A 20,357-nucleotide genomic window follows, 5' to 3' on the forward strand; every position below is an offset into this window, starting at 1 on the left:
AGCCTGAGAAGGCTTCCTACAGTTTAAGTGGTTCTTCCCATGGAGCAAGAGCTGTAAATTGGAGGAAGGATTCACACCTGTCCCACTGGCCACAAAGCAGGGTCATCCCATATGCAATCCAAACCACAGTCTGCCATAATTGGTGTGTATAGATAGATTCTCTCTCGGCTCAGAGTAATTTTTTGTGGATGAAAATGCCTTTCTAACAACAGATATGATGACCAGTCAAGTCTTAAGCATGAGCCAAACCAAACCATTGAGATTTCAGGGTGATGCAGTGCTGATTAAGAGAAAAGAAGGCTTCCTCTCCGAAGAATAATAAGTTGGCTCCAAAATAAGTCTGCCATTAACTGAATGAGTTCTTTCATGACCAGAAGACTCTTTACTTGTGTAGAAAGATATTTTTAGATCCACCCACAAGAATTTTAAAAATGCTTTCAATTTCCAGAGGATCACAACCGAATCAACAGAATATAGCCATAAGATATCATTCATAACTTTCATTCAGTTTGAACAACTGCCCAAACAGATACTTTCCTGCTTTTGCTTATTCTCCTACAGTACTTAATATAAGTAAATATCCATATTATTATGAAAAATAAAATTCTGTAATAGCTAGGAAATTAAGGACAGAGAAAATGCACAAGTGGTTATTTTCTGAGTACATGCTAGATGCCACAGTATGGATCTTAGAGGATGTGAAAACCCAGTGGAATTCATACGATATGGCAGGATAAATTGCTTTGTCTTACCAGACATTTCTTCTGTTTGTGGGTTTTGTGGAGCTGTCTTGCAGTGTCCCAAGTAGTCACTGCCTCTGCCTTTGCTGCAGCAAGCTTGATCAGCATTGGATATCAGCATGATGTTGGGACATTGGTAGCTGGTGTGTGGGGTATCAGTAATTGACAAGTGATGTCTAGGAATAAGAGTTGCTGATCACTTTTATCCCACTTCCCAACACATCATGAGATCCTTGGTTGGTCTTAGGAAAATGGATTTCTTTCTACTCAACATATTTCCCTTCGCCCTCAGCCTGTCTCACAGTTTCTGTAAGTGTTTTCCCTTTGGCTTCAGCTAGCAGTAGCATGCATATGCAAGTTACGGCAATGATTTTAAAAACTCTTTTCCTTTAGAAAACAATTTTCACATTGAGAGCTGGTGTAGTGTTTGAGAGCAGTTGGGAGCAGTTGTGATTCAGATACTCATTCTTCCATGGAAGCTTGCTGGGTGAACTTGGGCCAGTCCACACACTCTTAGGTTTAACCTACTTCATAGGAGGATAAAATGTAATCCACGGTGTAAACCACAGTGGGGAGAAAGGCAGGGTATAAAAGAGGTAAATAATAAATAATCAGTCTAACAGTGAACCCTTTTACGTTGCTGAAGATGCTGTGGCGTATTCTAGTACATACAGGGAATTCATTTAGAAGTTGTTAACAGGAATGTTAGGGCTCACTGTTGACATAAGTAAACTGAGACTACTACACTTCACAACACAGCCAACACTGCCCTGCTCGGTAATGGTGGATGAGCTGTTTTTCAAGGAAGGCTTTGGTCTGGTAATCACTAAGAGACTCTTGCTAAGCATCTGAGGAGCCCCAGGTCCCCGGAAAGAGCATGAAAATGTTTTCGGGGGGGGGGGGAGAACATGTGTGAGAGCTTCAAAAGTGTTCATAATTACCCTTATTTGTCTGTAAAGAAAAATTAATCAGCAATCAGTGTAGCAACCTCTGAGTAGTAGTGAGGCGTTTCAGTCTTCTAGTATCAGGACTGACCTCTCTGAGGTTTGTCTTTGTTTATCACAAAAATCTTAACATAACACATATACACTTTCCCATTTTGATTTTCCTCTTGTGTAAACACATCTATCTACAATGTTGTACTTCTGTCTGGCTCTCTTGATTTTTTGTTTCACTTAATGGCAGTTGGAATTTTGGGAAGTGATTTGTTGCCCCAAGAGAGAGAGTCAGGGACTCTTGTGCATATGAAGGAGCTCTTTCTCACTGTGGAGAGACCATTGGTTTGTATGCACAAGAGATAGAAACTTAGCATTGTTACAGATTGCAGTTTGGATCCATTGGATCATTTCCATGGATGGAAGGATTCTTGCCTACAGAGTGTGACTTCCTAGCCTTACAGATTGCAGTTTGGATCCATTGGATGGCAGGATTCTTGCCTACAGAGTGTGACTTTCTAGTCTCCTCTTCCCACTGCAGCAATAACTTATACAGACAGGGACCCCATTATGGAACAGCATACTGGAATTATTTTGTCCAGCAACAGAAGGAGGGAGGCAAGAATATCATGCTCCACCAGCTGAAATCCTTCTGCCTGTGAAAGCTTTTCTGGACTTTTTGTGCAAGTAATGTATTACTTGGTTCTTGCATTTCCTGTGCCTGTGGATCAAATTAAGTATACACATGAAAAGCAGACATTTTAAATGTGTAGTTCTGTCCTGTGTTCATGTTCAAAGAACATGCCAGAGTAAAATGTGCTCTTGTGTCATTTGCGTAAATGTCTTTGCTATCATTATTCCTACATCCCTACCTCTTTCCACCCCCCCATGATATTCTCATAATTAACTAACACTTGCTTTCTCTTCCATGTTGTCAAACATGCCACAAAATTCTAGAAATAATGAGTTTGATGGTGGTGAGGTGATTTGAACAGCATATAATTTCTACAAAATAGACTATTCCATAAAGAGTTTTTGCATCGAAAATGATGCCTAACTGCACAGTAACTTTTGGTCATATAAGGATCATCCCTTTTTATACTGAAATGAATTTTGCAGTGTTTTCCTTTTCTTGGAAGCGAGCTTTGTCTGTACTGTTGGAAGGCTATAACTTCTTTTACATTTTTGTTAAATCCAACAACAGGGCAGGATCCCAATACCTGAAACAGCAACCAACTTTGTGGGTATTTTTTAGTACAAGATTTTAGACTAGCTTGACTTTTTCAGAGGGTAAAGGCTTTCAGTGAGAAAATGCCATGAATTTGTTATTTCTGCTTCATAAAATTTGTCTAGCCGAGTTCATAGAGTTTTCTGACAGGATACTATTTCCTTTGAAGAGCAAATGTTTTTTGGGATCTTGTACCCAATAAAACTTACGTATACCCATGTTAGTCTGTTTTATTTTTTGCTAGGCATACACTTGTAATTACCATATTTTAGTAATTTCCCCTCCCAAGTATTGCTTCAGCCATTACCAGTGCTGCATTTTTATCCTGAGATCAATATATATGCCCAGTATTCTATTTGAGCTGGTAAAACATCTGAATTTTTTCCCAGGGAGTAAATAATCTACGCTGAAAATATATGCTATAGTCTGATGTCAGTTTGCATTTCCCCCCTCCAGCAATTGTGAGAGGAACAGTAAGAGTATTGTTTCATCCTTCCCTCTAGTTACGTGAATATTTATACTATATACTAGATTCCCTCTAACAGGCTTAAGGGCCATGCAAGTGGGGTCTTTTTTATTGCAGGTTAAGTTAGAACCGGATATGGAACAACTGATTGGTTTAGCATAGGAAAAGGAGTACGACAAGGATGTATATTGTCGCCTTGCTTATTTAATATGCAGAGTACATCATGCGAAATGCTGGCCTGGATGAATCACAAGCGGGAATTAAGATTGCTGGGGAAAAGATCAACAACCTCAGATATGCAGACGATACCACTCTAATGGCAGAAAGTGAAAAGGACCTAAAGAGCCTCCTGCTCAGAGTAAAAGAGGAGAGCGCAAAAGTGGGCTTGAAGCTCAACATCAAAAAAACGGAGATCATGGCATCCGGCCCCATCACTCCTTGGCAAATAGAAGGGGAAGTCGTGGAAGTAGTGACAGACTTCACGTTCCTGGGATCCCAGATCACCACAGACTGTGACTGCAGCCATGAAATTAAAAGACGCCTGCTCCTTGGGAGGAAAGCAATGGCGAACCTAAACAGCATGATAAAAAGTAGAGACATCACCCTGCCAACAAAAGTCCGCATGGTCAAAGCAATGGTATTCCCAGTAGTCATGTATGGCTGCGAGAGTTGGACTATAAGGAAGGCCGAGCGCCGAAGAATAGATTCTTTTGAACTATGGTGCTGGAGAAGACTCTTGAGAGTCCCTTGGACTGCAAAAAGATCAAATCAGTCAATCCTAAAAGAAATCAACCCTGACTGTTCCCTGGAAGGCCAGATAATGAAACTGAAGCTCAAATACTTTGGCCACCAAATGAGAAGGGAGCACTCACTGGAAAAGACCCTGATGCTGGGAAAGATTGAAGGTCAAAGAAGACGGGGACGGCAAAGGATGAGATGGTTAGACAGTGTCAGCGATGCAACGAACATGAAATTGAGCCAACTTCGGAGGACGGCGGAAGACAGGAGAGCCTGGCGGGAGATTGTCCATGGGGTCGCGAAGAGTCGGACTCGACTGTGCGACTGAACAACAAAAACTTGAAGGGGGATGGCTTTTTTAAGTCAGATTTATTAAAAATAATGTGATTTTAAAGGTCCTTTCTCCATTAATCTCTTCGCATAGTGAATGTTGGGAATTTGTATGATTATTCATGTAAAGTTGTTCCATGTATACACCGAAACCATTTATTGTGTGCTTCAAGAGTAGGGGGAAATCGCCTCCAAAATCAGCTGTACTTTTAGAAAAAGCTTAATTTTTAATTTTACAAAATCTCACACATGTGAATACACATATATTGAATCAGACCACTGGTCCATTAATGTCAGTATTCTCTACTCAGACTGCCAGCTGCTCTCTCGGGTCTCATGCAGAGGTCTTTCACATCATCCAGTGCGTGGTCCTTTTTAACTGGAGATGCCAGGAATGGAACCTGGGACTTCTGCATGCTAAAGCAGAGGCTCTTCCATTGAGCCAGAGCCCCTCCCTGACCATTCTGTTCCAGATTCCACCTCATAGGGTTACTTATGCTTCTGTCTGCTGTGTAGCACACTTTTTGAGACATAGCAAACCTGCCTCGGGTCACAGTTTAGCATTGGGGAAAATTGTCTACAAATGGTCTGCTCTATGGTTAATTATTTAGAAATATTCTAAATAAATAATATTTTAATCTTTACTAAGCTACATTTTTCTTTATGGAAAGCCTGGGCAAAGAAATTGTCTCCAACCATGACCTCTCTCACCTCCATTTTGGAATATCCTCTGTTTTGTGGTGCAAATAAATATTCCCAGTTCATGCAGCAGGATGCAAGGTTTATATAGATTTTGGAACCTGAGAAGGGGAGGTCAGCCACTGCTGGGTACACAAAGCTTATCTAAACTACAAGACAAACCTAGTAATTGGTTTCTAGTATAACTGTTGTTTCATTTGATGACAAACCACTTCTCATGGCAGAAGGTCATCCATGCCTAGGCAGGTTTTGTGAAGCTAATTTTAGAAAGCTCACATAAAACTAAAAAAGTAAACGCTTCAGTTTCTAATAGTCTAGTAAATATCTTTTTAAATCAGTGAATGTCTGTGCCATTTGTGGGAGCAAATCTGCAACTGTGAAACCTGAAATGTAAAAATTTGTGTCGCTCAAAACCCTGCTGATATCAACATCCAGAAAAAAAATACAAGAAATATCATGAATCTTATTTAATTATGCATTATTTATTTATTTTATTTGAAACCTTGATTTAGCTGCCTTTCTGCATTGCAGAACTCAAGGCAGTGTATAATGTAAATAAAGCATGCCTTTCTGCATTGCAGAACTCAAGGCATAATAAAGTAACAGCCTGATCTCATCAGATCTCAGAAGCTAAGCAAGGCTGACCATGGCAAGTATTTGGATGGGAGACCTCCAGAGAACACCAGGGCCAGGAGGCCAATGGCAGGCTATCAAGCCTGTTCTCTGACTGTCCTCCATGCTCCAGTAAGAGTTGCCAGAGGTCTCCATGAATTCCAGGTACAGGCACACAAACACAAAAATGCAAAAAAAAAAAAAAAAAAAAAGCACCTAAAAGATCATAATTTAAAATCTCCAATTAGGACAGCCAGTAAATAAATACTAAAGTAGTCCAATGCAGTCATGAATAAAAATTGTCTTCAACCACCTCCTGAAGATTGAAAACTGAAAGCCAGATGCACTTCCCTGGGGAGGTTGTTCCATAATTGTGAGGCTGTCTCCATAAAAGCAGTCTCTCGTGTACCCATCAAATGAGCTTCTTTGATTAGTGGGACAGTCAGGAGGGCCTGTCCCTGTGCTCTTAATTCCTGGGCAGAAACATGTTTAAACAAGTACAGGTGTGATGGACCGGATCCTAACCCTATCCTGTACCGCAGAGTTTGAAATGTTCCTCCAATTTAAATGGATCGTTCATTAGAGGAAGGTTCCTTTGGCTGGAGGAAGGCTTGGTCCATGCCGGTATGTTCAGGGTGCATATATAACGAAAGCTTCTCCTTAGTGATAGCCGGACTATCTCAGACGGAGAGGTCTCCATAAGTAGATGTACAGTAGTGCACATAAATTCTAGATAAAAATAAATGCAGAAATATACAAAATTACAAACTTAAGAGTCCTTTGAGATATGATAATTTGTAATAGACCTGTTTCTAGCAGAAGCACAAAGACTTGATTCTTAATCTCATGGCAGCTGGAAATCTAAAGAGAGAACACAAATGTATGTTCTGTTGCTCAGTTCAGGGAATACTTGCATATGATCTCTTGTACTCATAGGCATGCGTAATTATCTACATTTGACCATGGGCATTGCAAAGCCAAATTCCTCCTATGTTGTGTAATGCTTTATTTCATTCATAAATAAGAATTCAGAGGCACCAAGATCAGAGATCAAGATGGGAATGGAGAAGGAAATATGGGATCTGACCATGGGTAATCAAGTGTTAGTTCTGCCATAGTCATAATTCCATAAATAATAAATCTTCAGAACAGCCACATTTTTGGCATATGTTTCTTTCCATGATTTAATGTTCAGTGAACTAGGAAGCCAGTTGTGTTTTCGTTATGGAGGGTAGTTGTTTAAAACTGTTTAAAACTGTATTCATTCCTGTTAGTTTATACATAGACATTCGCCATTTTGGGTTTCTAGCTTTTGATGAGGAAACTTGTTAGTGTTTTCATAAAACGATATTCATGCATTCTGGATGGCACTGCTGAAATGTCCCCAGGCGGGGAATGGATTCTGGATGGCACAGCTGAAAGAAAACACTGTTATTTTCAAAAATCAAACTGAAGCTTACTGCAATTCACAGAAATGTATTTATTCTTTCTCCAAGTAAGCTGAGCAAATATGGATCTTATTTACACATTAATCAACAAGTTGTCACTTTAGTTATTTTAACTTTTTTTAAAAAGTGTGTTTTGTACATATTTGAATTTTAAAAACCATTGCACTACAAGAAGACATTTTAAGAGTCTTTTTAAAGTTACCTGGTTGAAGATACAGAAAGTAACCAGGATTCAGGAAGCATTCTTCAGGATTCTCAGTTGTCATCTCAGGTTCAGCTTTGCCAATCTAAAATAAAATGAAACTGAATAAACTTCAAACGTAACTGTCAACACTCTGACACGTTTAGCCCTGCAGCCTGTGCCTAGTCTCTAATAAGCCCTTGTTATTTTATAGAGCTGCACTGGGCCTTGGTAACGCTGTTTATGAGCTCACAGCATTTTCAGTATAGTTCTGACTAACCAGGAAAACCTGAGGTTCCTCTGGTTTCTAGATTAGTGCTTCCATGCAAGCACACCAGCATGTTATGTAATTCCTCACCTATCCATCATGGTACTATGAGTTTTGCACTCATTTCTGCACCCTACTATCTATATTGAGCCTGTATTTCCATGGACTTGCCTGATCTAACCATGTGGCCCATCTTTGCTGAACTATTTGCAAGCTCTGAGATGCTGATATATAATTTTCATGGTATGAAAACTGCATATTGAAGAAGAGTAGCCAGGCCTCTCTGTAGAGTATAGAAAGACATAGTAATGCACCTAAGGATGTATCTTTAGTTAACCCAGGGCCAGCAAGCCCTTTCTGTCCAAGTTAAAGAGGATCATTTTGCAGGTGACTGCAGGGTCATTTTGCAGGTGAGTTCTTTTCTTCCTTGGGATTAGTGCAACTAATAACTGAGGAACTGAATTTTTAAAATATTATCTAAGTATGGGTGGGTCAGGTCACCTGAAAGTACGGAAGCATGCATTTCATAATTTCTTGGTGTTACTACTTGATTATATAATCACAAGGTTGGTTGGTGGTGTCAGTTTTCTTGGGGGTTTTGTTTTGTGTGATAACATAGGCCACCTGCTAATTAGTAATAAATATGGATTTTGTACATGTATATTTATATAAAATAAAATGAAGAAACTTAATTTTTGTAAAAACACTTTCACAACAGTCTGCAACTTTTTAAAAAACCTGTAATATAGGTGTTTCACTTGCTGCAATCCTATTTGGAGTCCAAACACAGAGCTAATTCAGACTTTCGACAAGGCCTGAGTGACATTATCTCTTCTATTGAAGCCAAACTGTGGCTGGCAAACAGGTAGGCTAACAACTGTCTCTGTAAAAGCAGTTATCACAGAAGGATAATTGGTTGTGGAGCTTAAATTGTAGTATTGTGCAATTGACATAACCTAGATAGTCATATGCAGAGCTTTGATTTCTATAGATAAAAATTGTGTCTGTTTTTTTCCCATTCCCTCAAAAATAAGAGAAAAAAGTGTTATGAACTTTGCTATTTTTAAAACATTTCCTCACTGACTTGTCAGATACTTAATTCTCCTTTGTGCAAAATGATATTTTTTTAAAAAATTCAAATACAAAGGAGTCAGGAGTCAGATGACAGATTGAATCCCAGTACTTACAGGAATCAATTAGATTGAGGTACTACAGTAACAATTGTACAGTAACAACAGATAAGAGACAGCTTGTTATTGCAGGTCAGATCTCTTCTGACACTTACAGCATCTTCAAAATGACAAAGGTCATGGGGTTAAGTCAAAAGGACAGCAGTCGAGAACCACTTGTGGAAAAGATCTTTTTCATCTCCCTGTTAGTGCTATGCTCCCCAGAAAGCAGCTTCCAGGGATCAGAGGACTTCTGGGAACAGTGTGGGATGCAGTGTGGTGGTCTATAGTGGGAAGGAAAAATCAGCAAAAAGTGCACACAACTGTGGAAGTGCCTTTTTACCTACAGAAGGAGGACTTTTAACCTAACACCAAATGCATTTTTTAATCCATTGATGAACTGGAATTTAGTTCAAGATGGGAAGCCATGCTAGTCTGTGTGTAGCAGTAGAAAAGATCAGGAGTCCAGGAGCACTGAAGACGTAACAAAATTTGCGACAGGGGATGAGCTTTCGTGAGTCACTGCTCACTTTTTCAGATACAGCTAGATTGTGAGTCCATCTGTCCTATATCTAGAATTTAGTGTTATTACCTCAATGCAGGTAATTTACTAACTGTACTAAGACTACGTTTGTTCATTTCATTGAATACTCTCTAAGATGGATTTATGGCTAATGGAAACATGCATTTAATTTTTTACTTAAGTTCTTTTCTGATGTTTGTACATTTAATAATGAAATGAATGTTTGCACTAGGGTTCCTTGGTCTTCAGCATCTTCACATCTTCAGGCATCTTGGAGTAGAATTTTTCCTTTTGACTTTCGGTGTTTGCTGTTTTGATTGATTAGTCTATGGAAAGTTGCTTACTCAAGGAATACGAAGTTCATCTATCTGATCTCCTGAATTTTAAGGGGAAATGGGACAGAAATCCCCATGAATATGAATATTCCATTTCAACAACTCTTAAAGATTACATGTGGGGGATCTGAAAGGACTTGCAGTTGGTGTTTCATTTTCCCTCCCCCCAGTGTTTCCTCTCCCTTTCCTGAAAGCCCCCATAACTTCTGCCCTATTCATAATTCTTTCTCGCCTTCCCACCCACTATCTAACCTACCTTTATTTGCCCTCTTTTCTTCATCTTATCTTACCCCCCCCCCCACTAGCAGTGTTCTCTTTGGGAAAAGTTTTCCTTGTGGTTCTGGCTGCTGGGCTGGGCCCAGTTGTGGGGTGGGAAATACACAAGGACTTGCAGGAGGCACCTCATTTCCCCCTGTATTCCCCTCCCCACACTATTTCCTCTTCCCCCCCTCCTGGCAGCCCCCATATCCTCGCCTTTCCCTGCTTCCTTTTCTCCTCCCCACCCACACTCCCAATAGCCAGCCTTTTATTTGCTCCCCGTATCCTTCAGCTACATTATTTATTTACTTCATTTATACTTGCCTTTCTCCACATTGGGGACACAAAGTGGCTTACATCATTCTGTCTTCCATTTTATCCTCACAGCAACACTGGGAGGTACCGTAGGCTAAGAGTGTATGACCGGCCCATTGTCACCAAGTGATCTTCCATAGCAGAGTGGGGATTCGAACCTGAGTCTCCCAGATCCTGAAACTCTTAACCACTACATCACACTGGCTTTCGTGCAGTGGCTGCTGTTGTAGAACAGTAGCAAGCAGCCAGGCCTCAGTGAGTCATGCAAGTTGGGTGGTAGCAAGTAACACAGTGGTTGCTTCTGGGCCTCGCCCCAGTGTCCTTTCTTAGAGGCCATAATAGGCCTGGAAAGGGCCCTGCCTTTTACTAGCAGAAATCAAGGCTTTAACTTTGGCAGTACTGTCCTGCCTTTATTTTTGTCAGACTCCTCCTCGCATCGTAATAAGCACGCTTTTGAAGAAAAGGTAACTTTATTAGAGCTGAAGGTGCATGACAGGATCACTGTTCAGAATGAGGGGTAAAAGCAATGGCAAAGCATATAATAAACATTCAAACTACTACAGGCCAATTGCGGGGGTTCCCGCGTGCGCCCTTGGCCTGAAAACTAACGGTCTCAAGCCTCTCACGTTATCTTCTTCTCACGGTGTTTAGTGAGAGCTTCTCTACACTAACAAGATCACACTGGCTTTCGTGCAGTGGCTGCTGTTGTAGAACAGTAGCAAGCAGCCAGGCCTCAGTGAGTCATGCAAGTTGGGTGGTAGCAAGTAACACAGTGGTTGCTTCTGGGCCTCGCCCCAGTGTCCTTTCTTAGAGGCCATAATAGGCCTGGAAAGGGCCCTGCCTTTTACTGGCAGAAATCAAGGCTTTAACTTTGGCAGTACTGTCCTGCCTTTATTTTTGTCAGACTCCTCCTCGCATCGTAATAAGCACGCTTTTGAAGAAAAGGTAACTTTATTAGAGCTGAAGGTGCATGACAGGATCACTGTTCAGAATGAGGGGTAAAAGCAATGGCAAAGCATATAATAAACATTCAAACTACTACAGGCCAATTGCGGGGGTTCCCGCGTGCGCCCTTGGCCTGAAAACTAACGGTCTCAAGCCTCTCACGTTATCTTCTTCTCACGGTGTTTAGTGAGAGCTTCTCTACACTAACAAGCTCTTGCATCCACCTGTGGCCTTGAGCTAGATAATTGTTTCGGCGAGCTACATAGACATGCGCATCTACGGTTCTACAGTGAAAGAGGCAAGCACACACATATACAGAATGAAAACAAAACATTGGCAGCTTGCTGACAATTTTTTAATATTTCAGATCTACCTTGTGTGTTCATGGTTCCAGCTTTAGGTATCCATAGATTTGGCCATATTGGGAATTATATATATTGAGTCTTGGAAATAATCATGCAAGTTCACTGCATGCATACAGTGCCATTATTCATATAGCTCTGGTGGAAATGTCCAGGGATGTGCTGACCACAGTACTTTCTCATGTACCAGGCCTAACAGAATTTTTAAGTCCTTTCTGTAGACTAGTCTGGAAAATGACATTAGCTGGGTAACTAAATGTAGTTCAACTGTTCTAAGAGTGTGCTTTCATGGGATTGATTCTGAAAGCCTACTTTTTTAGTACTAATATAAATCAGAATTTGATTTTTATTATTACATTATGTGATTTCCATTCTCTGGAATTCACTTGTGAATGTTTTGCTCTGTGGAGACATGGAAGCAATATTCTGATTGGTGTGTTAGAAACCACACTAAACATTATTCCCTTGTGGGAAAACATTATATTTGCATAGCATTCACGGATGCAACCAGGGCTTTTTTTTGGGTGGGGGGAACACGCCAGAACAGAGTTCCAGAACCTCTTCAACAAAATTCGTTTTAAAATGTTTAAAAGTTCATGAGTTTTCAGTATACAGATTGACTTCATTTCCCTCTTGACAGTTCTGGCACTTTTTTTTTTTAAGTCCTGGATGGAACTACTACTAAAAATGAGAATGTATATGAGAATTTTTGATAGTATAGACAGTGACAAAGATTTTAATTAATTTAAATACTGAATGTGCAGTTTTTAGAGCTTATTATATTTTAAATTTAATTCAAATTCCAGTGCTATAATTTAATTCAGATTCCAGTGTATATTGTTTAAATTTAAATTTATAGAATTGTCCTTCTTTGACTATGCTGTGATAGCGCACCTAAAAGTGTACTGTATTATCTCTTCAACCCTGGTTTACACAGTTCTGCTTTCTTCACTTTCTTACTTTGCAGCCACTTAAACAAAAACATGCATTTCCCAGTAAGAAAGTGAAAAAGGAAATTAGAACTCACAAATTTTGCAGTCTGGAATTTTCTAGAAGATGTAGTAATTTAACTGAGTAGTGGTGTCTGTAAGGAATTCCAATAATGGAGGAGGAAGATCATGTTAAGGCTGTCAACCAAGCCAGCACTGGAGCAAGACTAGCCAGCAGGGCTGATGGCTTCTACAGTAATTGCCATTCTGTAGCCTCCTAACAAGGTCATTTTCACTAGCAGTCTGTACTTTCCCTCTTTCCTTCCTTGCACCCAGCTCCATAGTTTTCCCTGCCCAGCTAGATCTTGCAAAGCAGTATTTAGTTTGTTGCAGCAAGATAAAACAGTCTTTCCCTCTTTTTTCCTTAATTTATCTCCCTCTTTTCCACACTTTTCTCCTTCATTTTGCTCTCTTTTATTATTTGCTTTAATTTCTCTCTCCCTCTGCCTTATTTTTCTGTGCCCCCCTTTATTTTCAAGTTTTGATCTCAGCTTCTTTTCATCCTTATCCTGCATAGCAACTTAGAATGTATTTAATAGCAGTATAGTAGCAAACCTTTGTTAATATTATGAACAGAATAATAATGAACAGAACTGACTCATTACCAATGCTGATCTAACAAAATAGTAATAGGATGCTTCCCCCCCCTTCTCCACCATTTTCATACATGGAAATGTTTTAGTGGTTATACTTGTGGGACAAAAGTTAGAACTCCCAGTTCAGGCACTGGGTTGTTATCATTATGATTGTGTTGGTGGAAGATCTAAAAGACCTTTGTGAAAGCTACTTGATATGTGACAAATGATACAATGATATGTCAGCAAAATCAATGATATGTCAACAAAGTCAATCACAGTGGTCCCGCTACTTCTCATCCAGCACGACAACCTAACCCAGTTTGCCTCTGCTTTCATGCTAGATGAAGTTACAAGGTTAAACTGACATAGATTTCTTACTGATTTACTTACTAACTAAAGACTTTTTGTGCCATGAAGTTTTTGAGAACTAGAGCTCACTCCATCAGATATAAGAAGTGTATCCTATATTGATAGATTTACATGTGTAAATTTAAAATGACAAAATCAGACACATGGTTAAAGAGGCACATACTGCAAATGGAGTAAATGTGGAGAGCTCTTTTGGCAGGCACAGCTTGTCTAGAAAGAGGAAGGAAAACTGCTCCCGCTTCTTTTACACAGTTATAATGGCTTCTGTAGATATGAGGGGCCTGTCCCTGATCGCTGTGCTCACAATACTTAACAGTAGTTTGAATGCTGAATGATCAGTTCTTCTACCTGCCAAAAGGGTTGCAGCAATACTTCATGAAACAACAACAATAGCTATCCCCCCCCCTTTGTGAACTGTAGGCAAAATTAGATTTATAACGAACATTATACCCAGTCTTTCTCTCCAGTGGGGAACCAAAGCTGTATTGTTCTTCTGTCCTCAGTTTTATCTTTACAAGCATCCTGTGAGGTATATCTGGCTGAGAGTGTGTCACCCAGCAACCTTTCATAGCGGATTGGGGATTTGAGTATTAGAGACACGTGGCAGGTTGCTTAAAAACTCTGTTATTACATATTACATGTTGCCTATCATGAAGATAAACTGGTTCAGGGTGATAACCTGGTTTTAGCACTGCAATTTCTGTCATAAATCTGAAGTTGGTAGTCAGTTCTCAAACATGTAGCATTATTTTCTGATGGGTTATGCCTGCCACAAGCAAAGCCCTCAGCTTCCATTGCAAATAGTATGAGTGTGGGGGGGTGTCTCAAAGTAATCAGGGCCAGGATATTCCCATGCCTTTCATTTTTGGCCCTAGAACTCCCAAAATTATCCTAAAGCTGAGGGCCAATTTTGAGTCTCCTTCCTTTATTCTCTGATGAGTTATGCCTTCCAAAAATGGACAGACGGATGAACAGGCCAATTCTTTTATTACTATAGATTCATGGTAACACCAAGTGATAGTGTTGCTAGGATTTATATGAGAGCTAAGTTGGCTTCTTGGTTTCTTGCAGGCCTTGGTACCCAGCAACATCAGCCATATCATCTTAGGTTCATACTCCAGCTCATCCTCTAATGTGATTTATGCCATCATGTGTCAGCAAGGCCTTTCCACCCTCTACACTGGACAAACAGGCCAGTTCCTTCGACAGAGAATTAATGGACCTAAGTTTGACATCAGAAACCACAACATTAAAAAACCAGTGGGGGAACATTTCAACCTTCCAAGAGATTTAGTTGCTGACCTAAAAGTAGCAGTTATCTTACAAAGGAATTTCAAAAGGAGATTAGAAAGAGAGACTTCTAAATGGCAACTGATAATGAAGCTCAAGACAGTGCATCCATTTGAACTGAACCGAGGCCTAGGTTTCCTGACATTACCAATGCTGATTTCTCCACGCCTACTACCTCTCTGCATATCACACCTGCTATTGTCATTTGCTTATTAATGTCATTCGGCATCTGAAATCACTCAGCTTCCAATATATAGTACTGATGGACTCACATTCTAGCTGTATCTAAAGAAGTGATCAGTGGCTCACAAAGCTCATATCCTACCACAAATTTTGTTAGTCTTTACAGTGCTACTGGACTCTTACTCTTTTCTACTGCTGCAGACAGACTAACAGGGCTTCCCATCTTGATGTAGCCCCATATAGGATAGGAAGATTTGAATACTAGATGGATTCTGGACTCAGAATAATTTTAATTGTATTTTTATTAGTTCTGGTTGAGAAAATTATACATGAGTTCTCTATGTAGCTTATATGTTTATATGTAGCTTTTGACAAAAGACTATACCCCCACTTCATAGCTAAAAGGTGTTTGCATTTCTGACTTTCCCCGTCAGTTTCCTGAGTATGAAATTGGTAAGTATGTTAGAGGCTGGGCTAAAGGACTGTTTTAAAAAGTTAAACTATTTAACTTCTCCCAATGACTTTATTTTAGGCAAAATCCTTGTCTGATCACTAGAGCAACATATGTTGATGTTCTTGTTCTGCTGAACAATTACCTTGGAAAATCTAGAATAAACGGTAAGTTTGAGTTAATGTATTATTTTACCCAATAGATGAGGGAACTTTCTCTAACTGGAGAAATAGATTTAGTAGATCAGGTGCTCTCAAACTTTTTTCAGATGAATCTCTCTTAAGTTGAAAAAAAGCCTGAGCCTCATTGGGCTTAATGGAGACAAAGCAAAGACATGCCTAAATTCTAAGAAAAGGAAAGACAGAAAGACAACATGATCATCATATTTTTTCTACATAACACCTTTACTCAGCAGTATTAGTAAACATAACTCCCGGTTTGTGTAGTTTCTACTTCTAAATAATAAATAAATAAAAATAAAATAGTCAACCTCATCAATAACTCCTGTTTGTCTTATTGAATCCTTAAGAAATACCTCTCCTAACAATTTTAATATTTAGGTAAATAGCTAAAATGAACTTTGTTTTCTTTACTCGCTCTTCATTCTCTCTCCAGTGTAGACTCAGCCCTCTAGACAGGGATACTGTCAGGCTGAACGTTCTGTATACCATGGTTTTGGTGGAAAGTGTCATCAAATCACAGCCTATTGCAACCCCATAGGGTTTTCAAGGAAAAAGGCAAACAGAGATGGCTTGTCATTGCTTCCCTCTGCATAGCAACCCTTGGCTTCCTTGGTGGTCTCCCAACCAAGTACTAACCAGAGCTGACCCTGCTTAGTTTCTGAGATCTGATGAGATCAGGCTACCCATCCAAGTCAGGGTTCAGTATACCATGGACCACGGTAAATAATAGTAGTAATACAATTGATGTAACTGTTCTAGTGCTTATTATTATTATTGTTGTTGTTGTTGTTATTGTTATTATTATTATTGATGATGATGATCTGGGATCACTTCAGCAGGGTGAGGTCTTATAATATTATGTTTCTGTCTAATATTAAAGGAAAACTGGCTATAGTCTTGCTGAATTTGGCCCAATTTTAGTCCAGTTCTTTCTTTGCAATCCTCAGTTAACTGCTTCTCCACACCCGTTCCTCACCTTTCTCTCTGTTGTGGAGATGACTGCTACAGGAGGAGATAGAACTCCTTTTACAAGAAGTCTCTGCTATCTGTTCCCTCTGAACTGGTCAAGGCCTTCAGACCCTCAGGAGGGGGAGAAGGAATCTCTCCCCCACCACCACCACCAGGGTGTCCGAGTGAGGCAATGCTAGTATTACATCCAACTTTGATCATGTAGAATTATCAGAGTAATTGATTAGGCTTGTCTTCAGTTTTATTAACTTATTTAATTTCAGTGCCATTCATAGTATACAGTATTTTGGGTGTCTTTCTAGGAACATGCCAATTACTATGTAGGTTGAAAAGTTATTTCTTTCAAATAAATATTGTGTCTGTTTGTAGGAAAGGGATCAAATAATAATAAAAAATTATAATTTCTTAATTTTGGTATTTGTGTGAAGCTCCAGGAAGTTAGGATATAAATTCTAGGACACAAAGTGAGTGCAAACTAGAATGGAACATAATGAACTTATAAAATGGTTAAACATGAACTACTACTAGTTATTTATGCCAGCCTTAAAAAGCGCAATAAAGTGAGGGGGGGTGACTGGATCAGTGGTAAATCATCTGCTTTGCATATGGAGGGTCCAATGTTCAGCTCCTAGCATCTCCATTTGTAAGGATTAGGTAGTAGGTGATGTGAAAGATCTCTATCTGAGTAGACAAAACTGACCTTGATAGACCAGTGGTCAGACTTGGTATAAGACAGCTATCTGTATTCATGTGTATAATTACAAAAACCTATCCAGAATTTAGCCATGGGTTGAATTTCATAATCTTACATTTGTTAGATAAAATACCTCTCAGCCTAACCTCACAGGGCGGTTGTCGTGGAGATAAAAAGAAGCAGGGGAGAATGGTGTTATAAGCTACCTCAGGTCCCCATGGGGGAGAAAAATGGAAAATAATTAAAAATAAATAAATGAAGTAGCCTGTTGTCCTAAATTTATGTCTGTAAGAAGAGGGATCTAAGAATGATTTTTTTTTTGTTAGATTTAAGTTAAGTTAAATTTTATGTCTCACAGCAAAATTAAGGATTTTTATTAACCACCTATTTTCACCAAGACCTCCCATTATATCTGATTGCATCTAACTAAAGATGCAAAATTTTGAGAAATTTTGAAGCCATGGGGGAAATCTTGAAGCCATGGGGGAGACATTGTCAAGCTATGTATTTTGAGTGAATAAAACCTTGTCTTAAAGAGCATTTCACTCATTTCAAAGGGAGGGGAAATCCCCCAAAGTTCCCAGTTTTTCCATTAGAATTATTTTAAAGTTCACAGCGGGTTTTTTGGAATTTTTCTATAGTTTTGTATTCTTCCCTAGTTTTATATTTTTCCCTACTTCCAAACAAAACAGCGTTAGTTTGTTTGGGAGTAGAGAAGACTATAAAACTCTCAGTCTCTCTCCCTTTTCTCCAGTCCATGCATTTCAGAGTCTTCTCAGTCACAGAACATTTACAAGAATATGCTCTGTGTTCTGCCCTCATTTATATAAGAATGGCTTTGAACAAGATTAAACAGCTCTCATCTTGTAAAGAGACAGTGATATTTGTGTGTGCGGAGGTCAGCTTTATCACCCCATTTTTCATGCTTTTGTAAGTTTGTCACTTGGTTACTGCAGTGCTCTGTTGAACAAGTTTTTGAGCTCAGGCTATGTATTTTGAGTGAATAAAACCTTGATCTACACTGAGCAGAAGAAAATGGTGGTGGTGGTGGTAGTGTCCTGAGATGGAGTGGATGGTCACATCAGAACACAGTCGGAAGGTAACATTTTTTTCCAGTGCATGTAAAATCAAAGATCAGCATCACCCTAATGTATGCCCAAGATTAGTATTTCCTCATAATAAGCCAGGATTTCTACTTGGGGAGCATTAAAAAAATAGCATCACCTGCAGTCCAAAGTGGATGCACTTTACTTTTTCATCTTAGGTTTCTTGCTTCATTCTGCTCCATGTGTAGACCAGGACTTTTATGCATCAGAATCAGAAGATGACATAGTGATAGAAAAGGCGGAAAAACAGGATTGTACCACTCCATATCGCAGGCAGGGGTTTCCCTTCCATAACATTCAGTGAGGAGGCCAAGTGAAATCTTTCAAATGCACTAATTTTTTATTTGTAGGGAGGCCTTTTGGTTTTTTGTCGGGGGAAGTTGGAAATTGGTATCCCCTACTTGCAGGTTGAGCCTGTCGACTCATTCTTTCTCATGTGTAAAAAGTGTTATTTCTGAACCCTTTCTTTTCACCCCACTGGCAGCCACTTCTGCCAGATAAGCCTCTCTGCATACAGCAATCTGCTGTATAAAGATCTACGGATTAATGTAGCACTACCAATAGAAGTCCACAGACCAGGTATCTCAGACTCCCTTTTTTAACCAGTTAACTCAGGAAGACACAGGAGAAGTTCAAGCAGATCTAGCAAGAAGCTTCCTTACATTCACTGTCTTTTTGTAGTTTTCTTGGTTAGGCTAATAGTTTGGGTGCTGGGAGGAAAGAAATGCTTGCTCTGGATCCAGCAGGAAGGGTCTTACACTCTTCTCAGAGAGCCTGTTCCACACCAGGAGAATCCAAGCCTTAATCTCTCTTGCCATCTTCTGTCTCTGTGGAGTTTCTTAGGCTTGGATCTTCTTTAAAAGAAACTAAGCATCCAGCAGCTTCTTCCTTCATGTTTTATGTTTTCTGGTCTCATTTTTAAGCCCCTCTAGCATTTTGGCTCCAAAGAACAGCTTTCAAAGAGGATATGGAGAATGTTCTATCCAAAACATCCACCCACTCTTGGCTTCTTTTAAAAAAGGGGAACTGAAGGATATTTTTTATCCTTTTTATAGCCATCATTCGTACATGGCAATTTAATGGCAATAGCTTAGCAATAGTACAGTAGTAAGTTAAAATCCTTCAGGAATAGATAGGATCAAGCAGTTTCTTTGAAATATTTTTTTTCCATTTCTTTGGAGAGGAGAGTGACTAAATCCACATCGGTGAAGTTAGTGGCAGACACAGTGAATGTATACGTTTTTAACGTGGCGTAGTTTTCATTTGTCACCCGGGCATTCAGAAACTAGTAACAAAAAAACACTGTATGCTGTTAATTTGGCATTACAAAATTAAAAGGACTGTAACTTGTTAACGATTTGCTGACTTAAGTATTTCATTCCTAAAATCAGGTGCAGTTAATGTGACAGATGTTGCACGTTGTTATGCAACTGGCCTTTTCAGTCCTACAAAACACATTAGAACATGAGTGCCAACCTGTCACGTATGTGCTACAAGCATACACATCAAAAAATGGTGGCATTCCTAAAACATTCCTGGAAAGCAACAGGAAGGGCTTGTGAGCTTGGTTGTGGCAATGAGCCAAACCTGAATTCTTGCCTGCCTTTCCAGCATTACACTGCTGCTTGCTCCCTTGCTCAACAGGCTAGAGCCAAACCATAGCCATACATGGGGAGCAGAAAATGCATATACACTGTAGTGCTAGTACTTCTTCATACTTTGGACTTGATTTTTGACATGCCTGCCTGTCAGGTAGAATCATAGAGTTGGAAGGGACCTCCAGGATCATCTAGTCCAACCCCCTGTACAATGCAGGAAATTCACAAATACCTTCCCCTCCACACCCACAGTGACTGCTGTTAACATAAGAACATAAGAGACGCCAATGTTGGGTCAGGCCAAATGCCAATCCAGTCCAACACTCTATCACACAGTGGCCAAAAATACCAGGTGCCATCAGGAGGTCCACCAGTGGGGACAGGACATTAGAAGCC

The 20,357-nt window shown here is 39.7% G+C and overlaps 1 protein-coding gene across 1 annotated transcript in view; it reads left to right on the forward strand.

Moving 5' to 3' along the window:
- The window catches only part of THADA (thyroid adenoma associated), a 204,203-nt gene that overhangs the window by 124,441 nt on the left and 59,405 nt on the right, over positions 1-20,357 (forward strand). The window contains exons 29-30 of the mRNA XM_015410158.1: positions 8,395-8,510; positions 15,494-15,579. Coding sequence (XP_015265644.1) covers positions 8,395-8,510; positions 15,494-15,579 — 202 coding nt within the window. The remainder of the gene's footprint in view (positions 1-8,394; positions 8,511-15,493; positions 15,580-20,357) is intronic.

This window comes from Gekko japonicus, unplaced genomic scaffold (assembly GCF_001447785.1).
Source record: "Gekko japonicus isolate JY-2015 unplaced genomic scaffold, Gekko_japonicus_V1.1 scaffold681, whole genome shotgun sequence".
Taxonomy (NCBI): Eukaryota; Metazoa; Chordata; class Lepidosauria; order Squamata; family Gekkonidae; genus Gekko; species Gekko japonicus.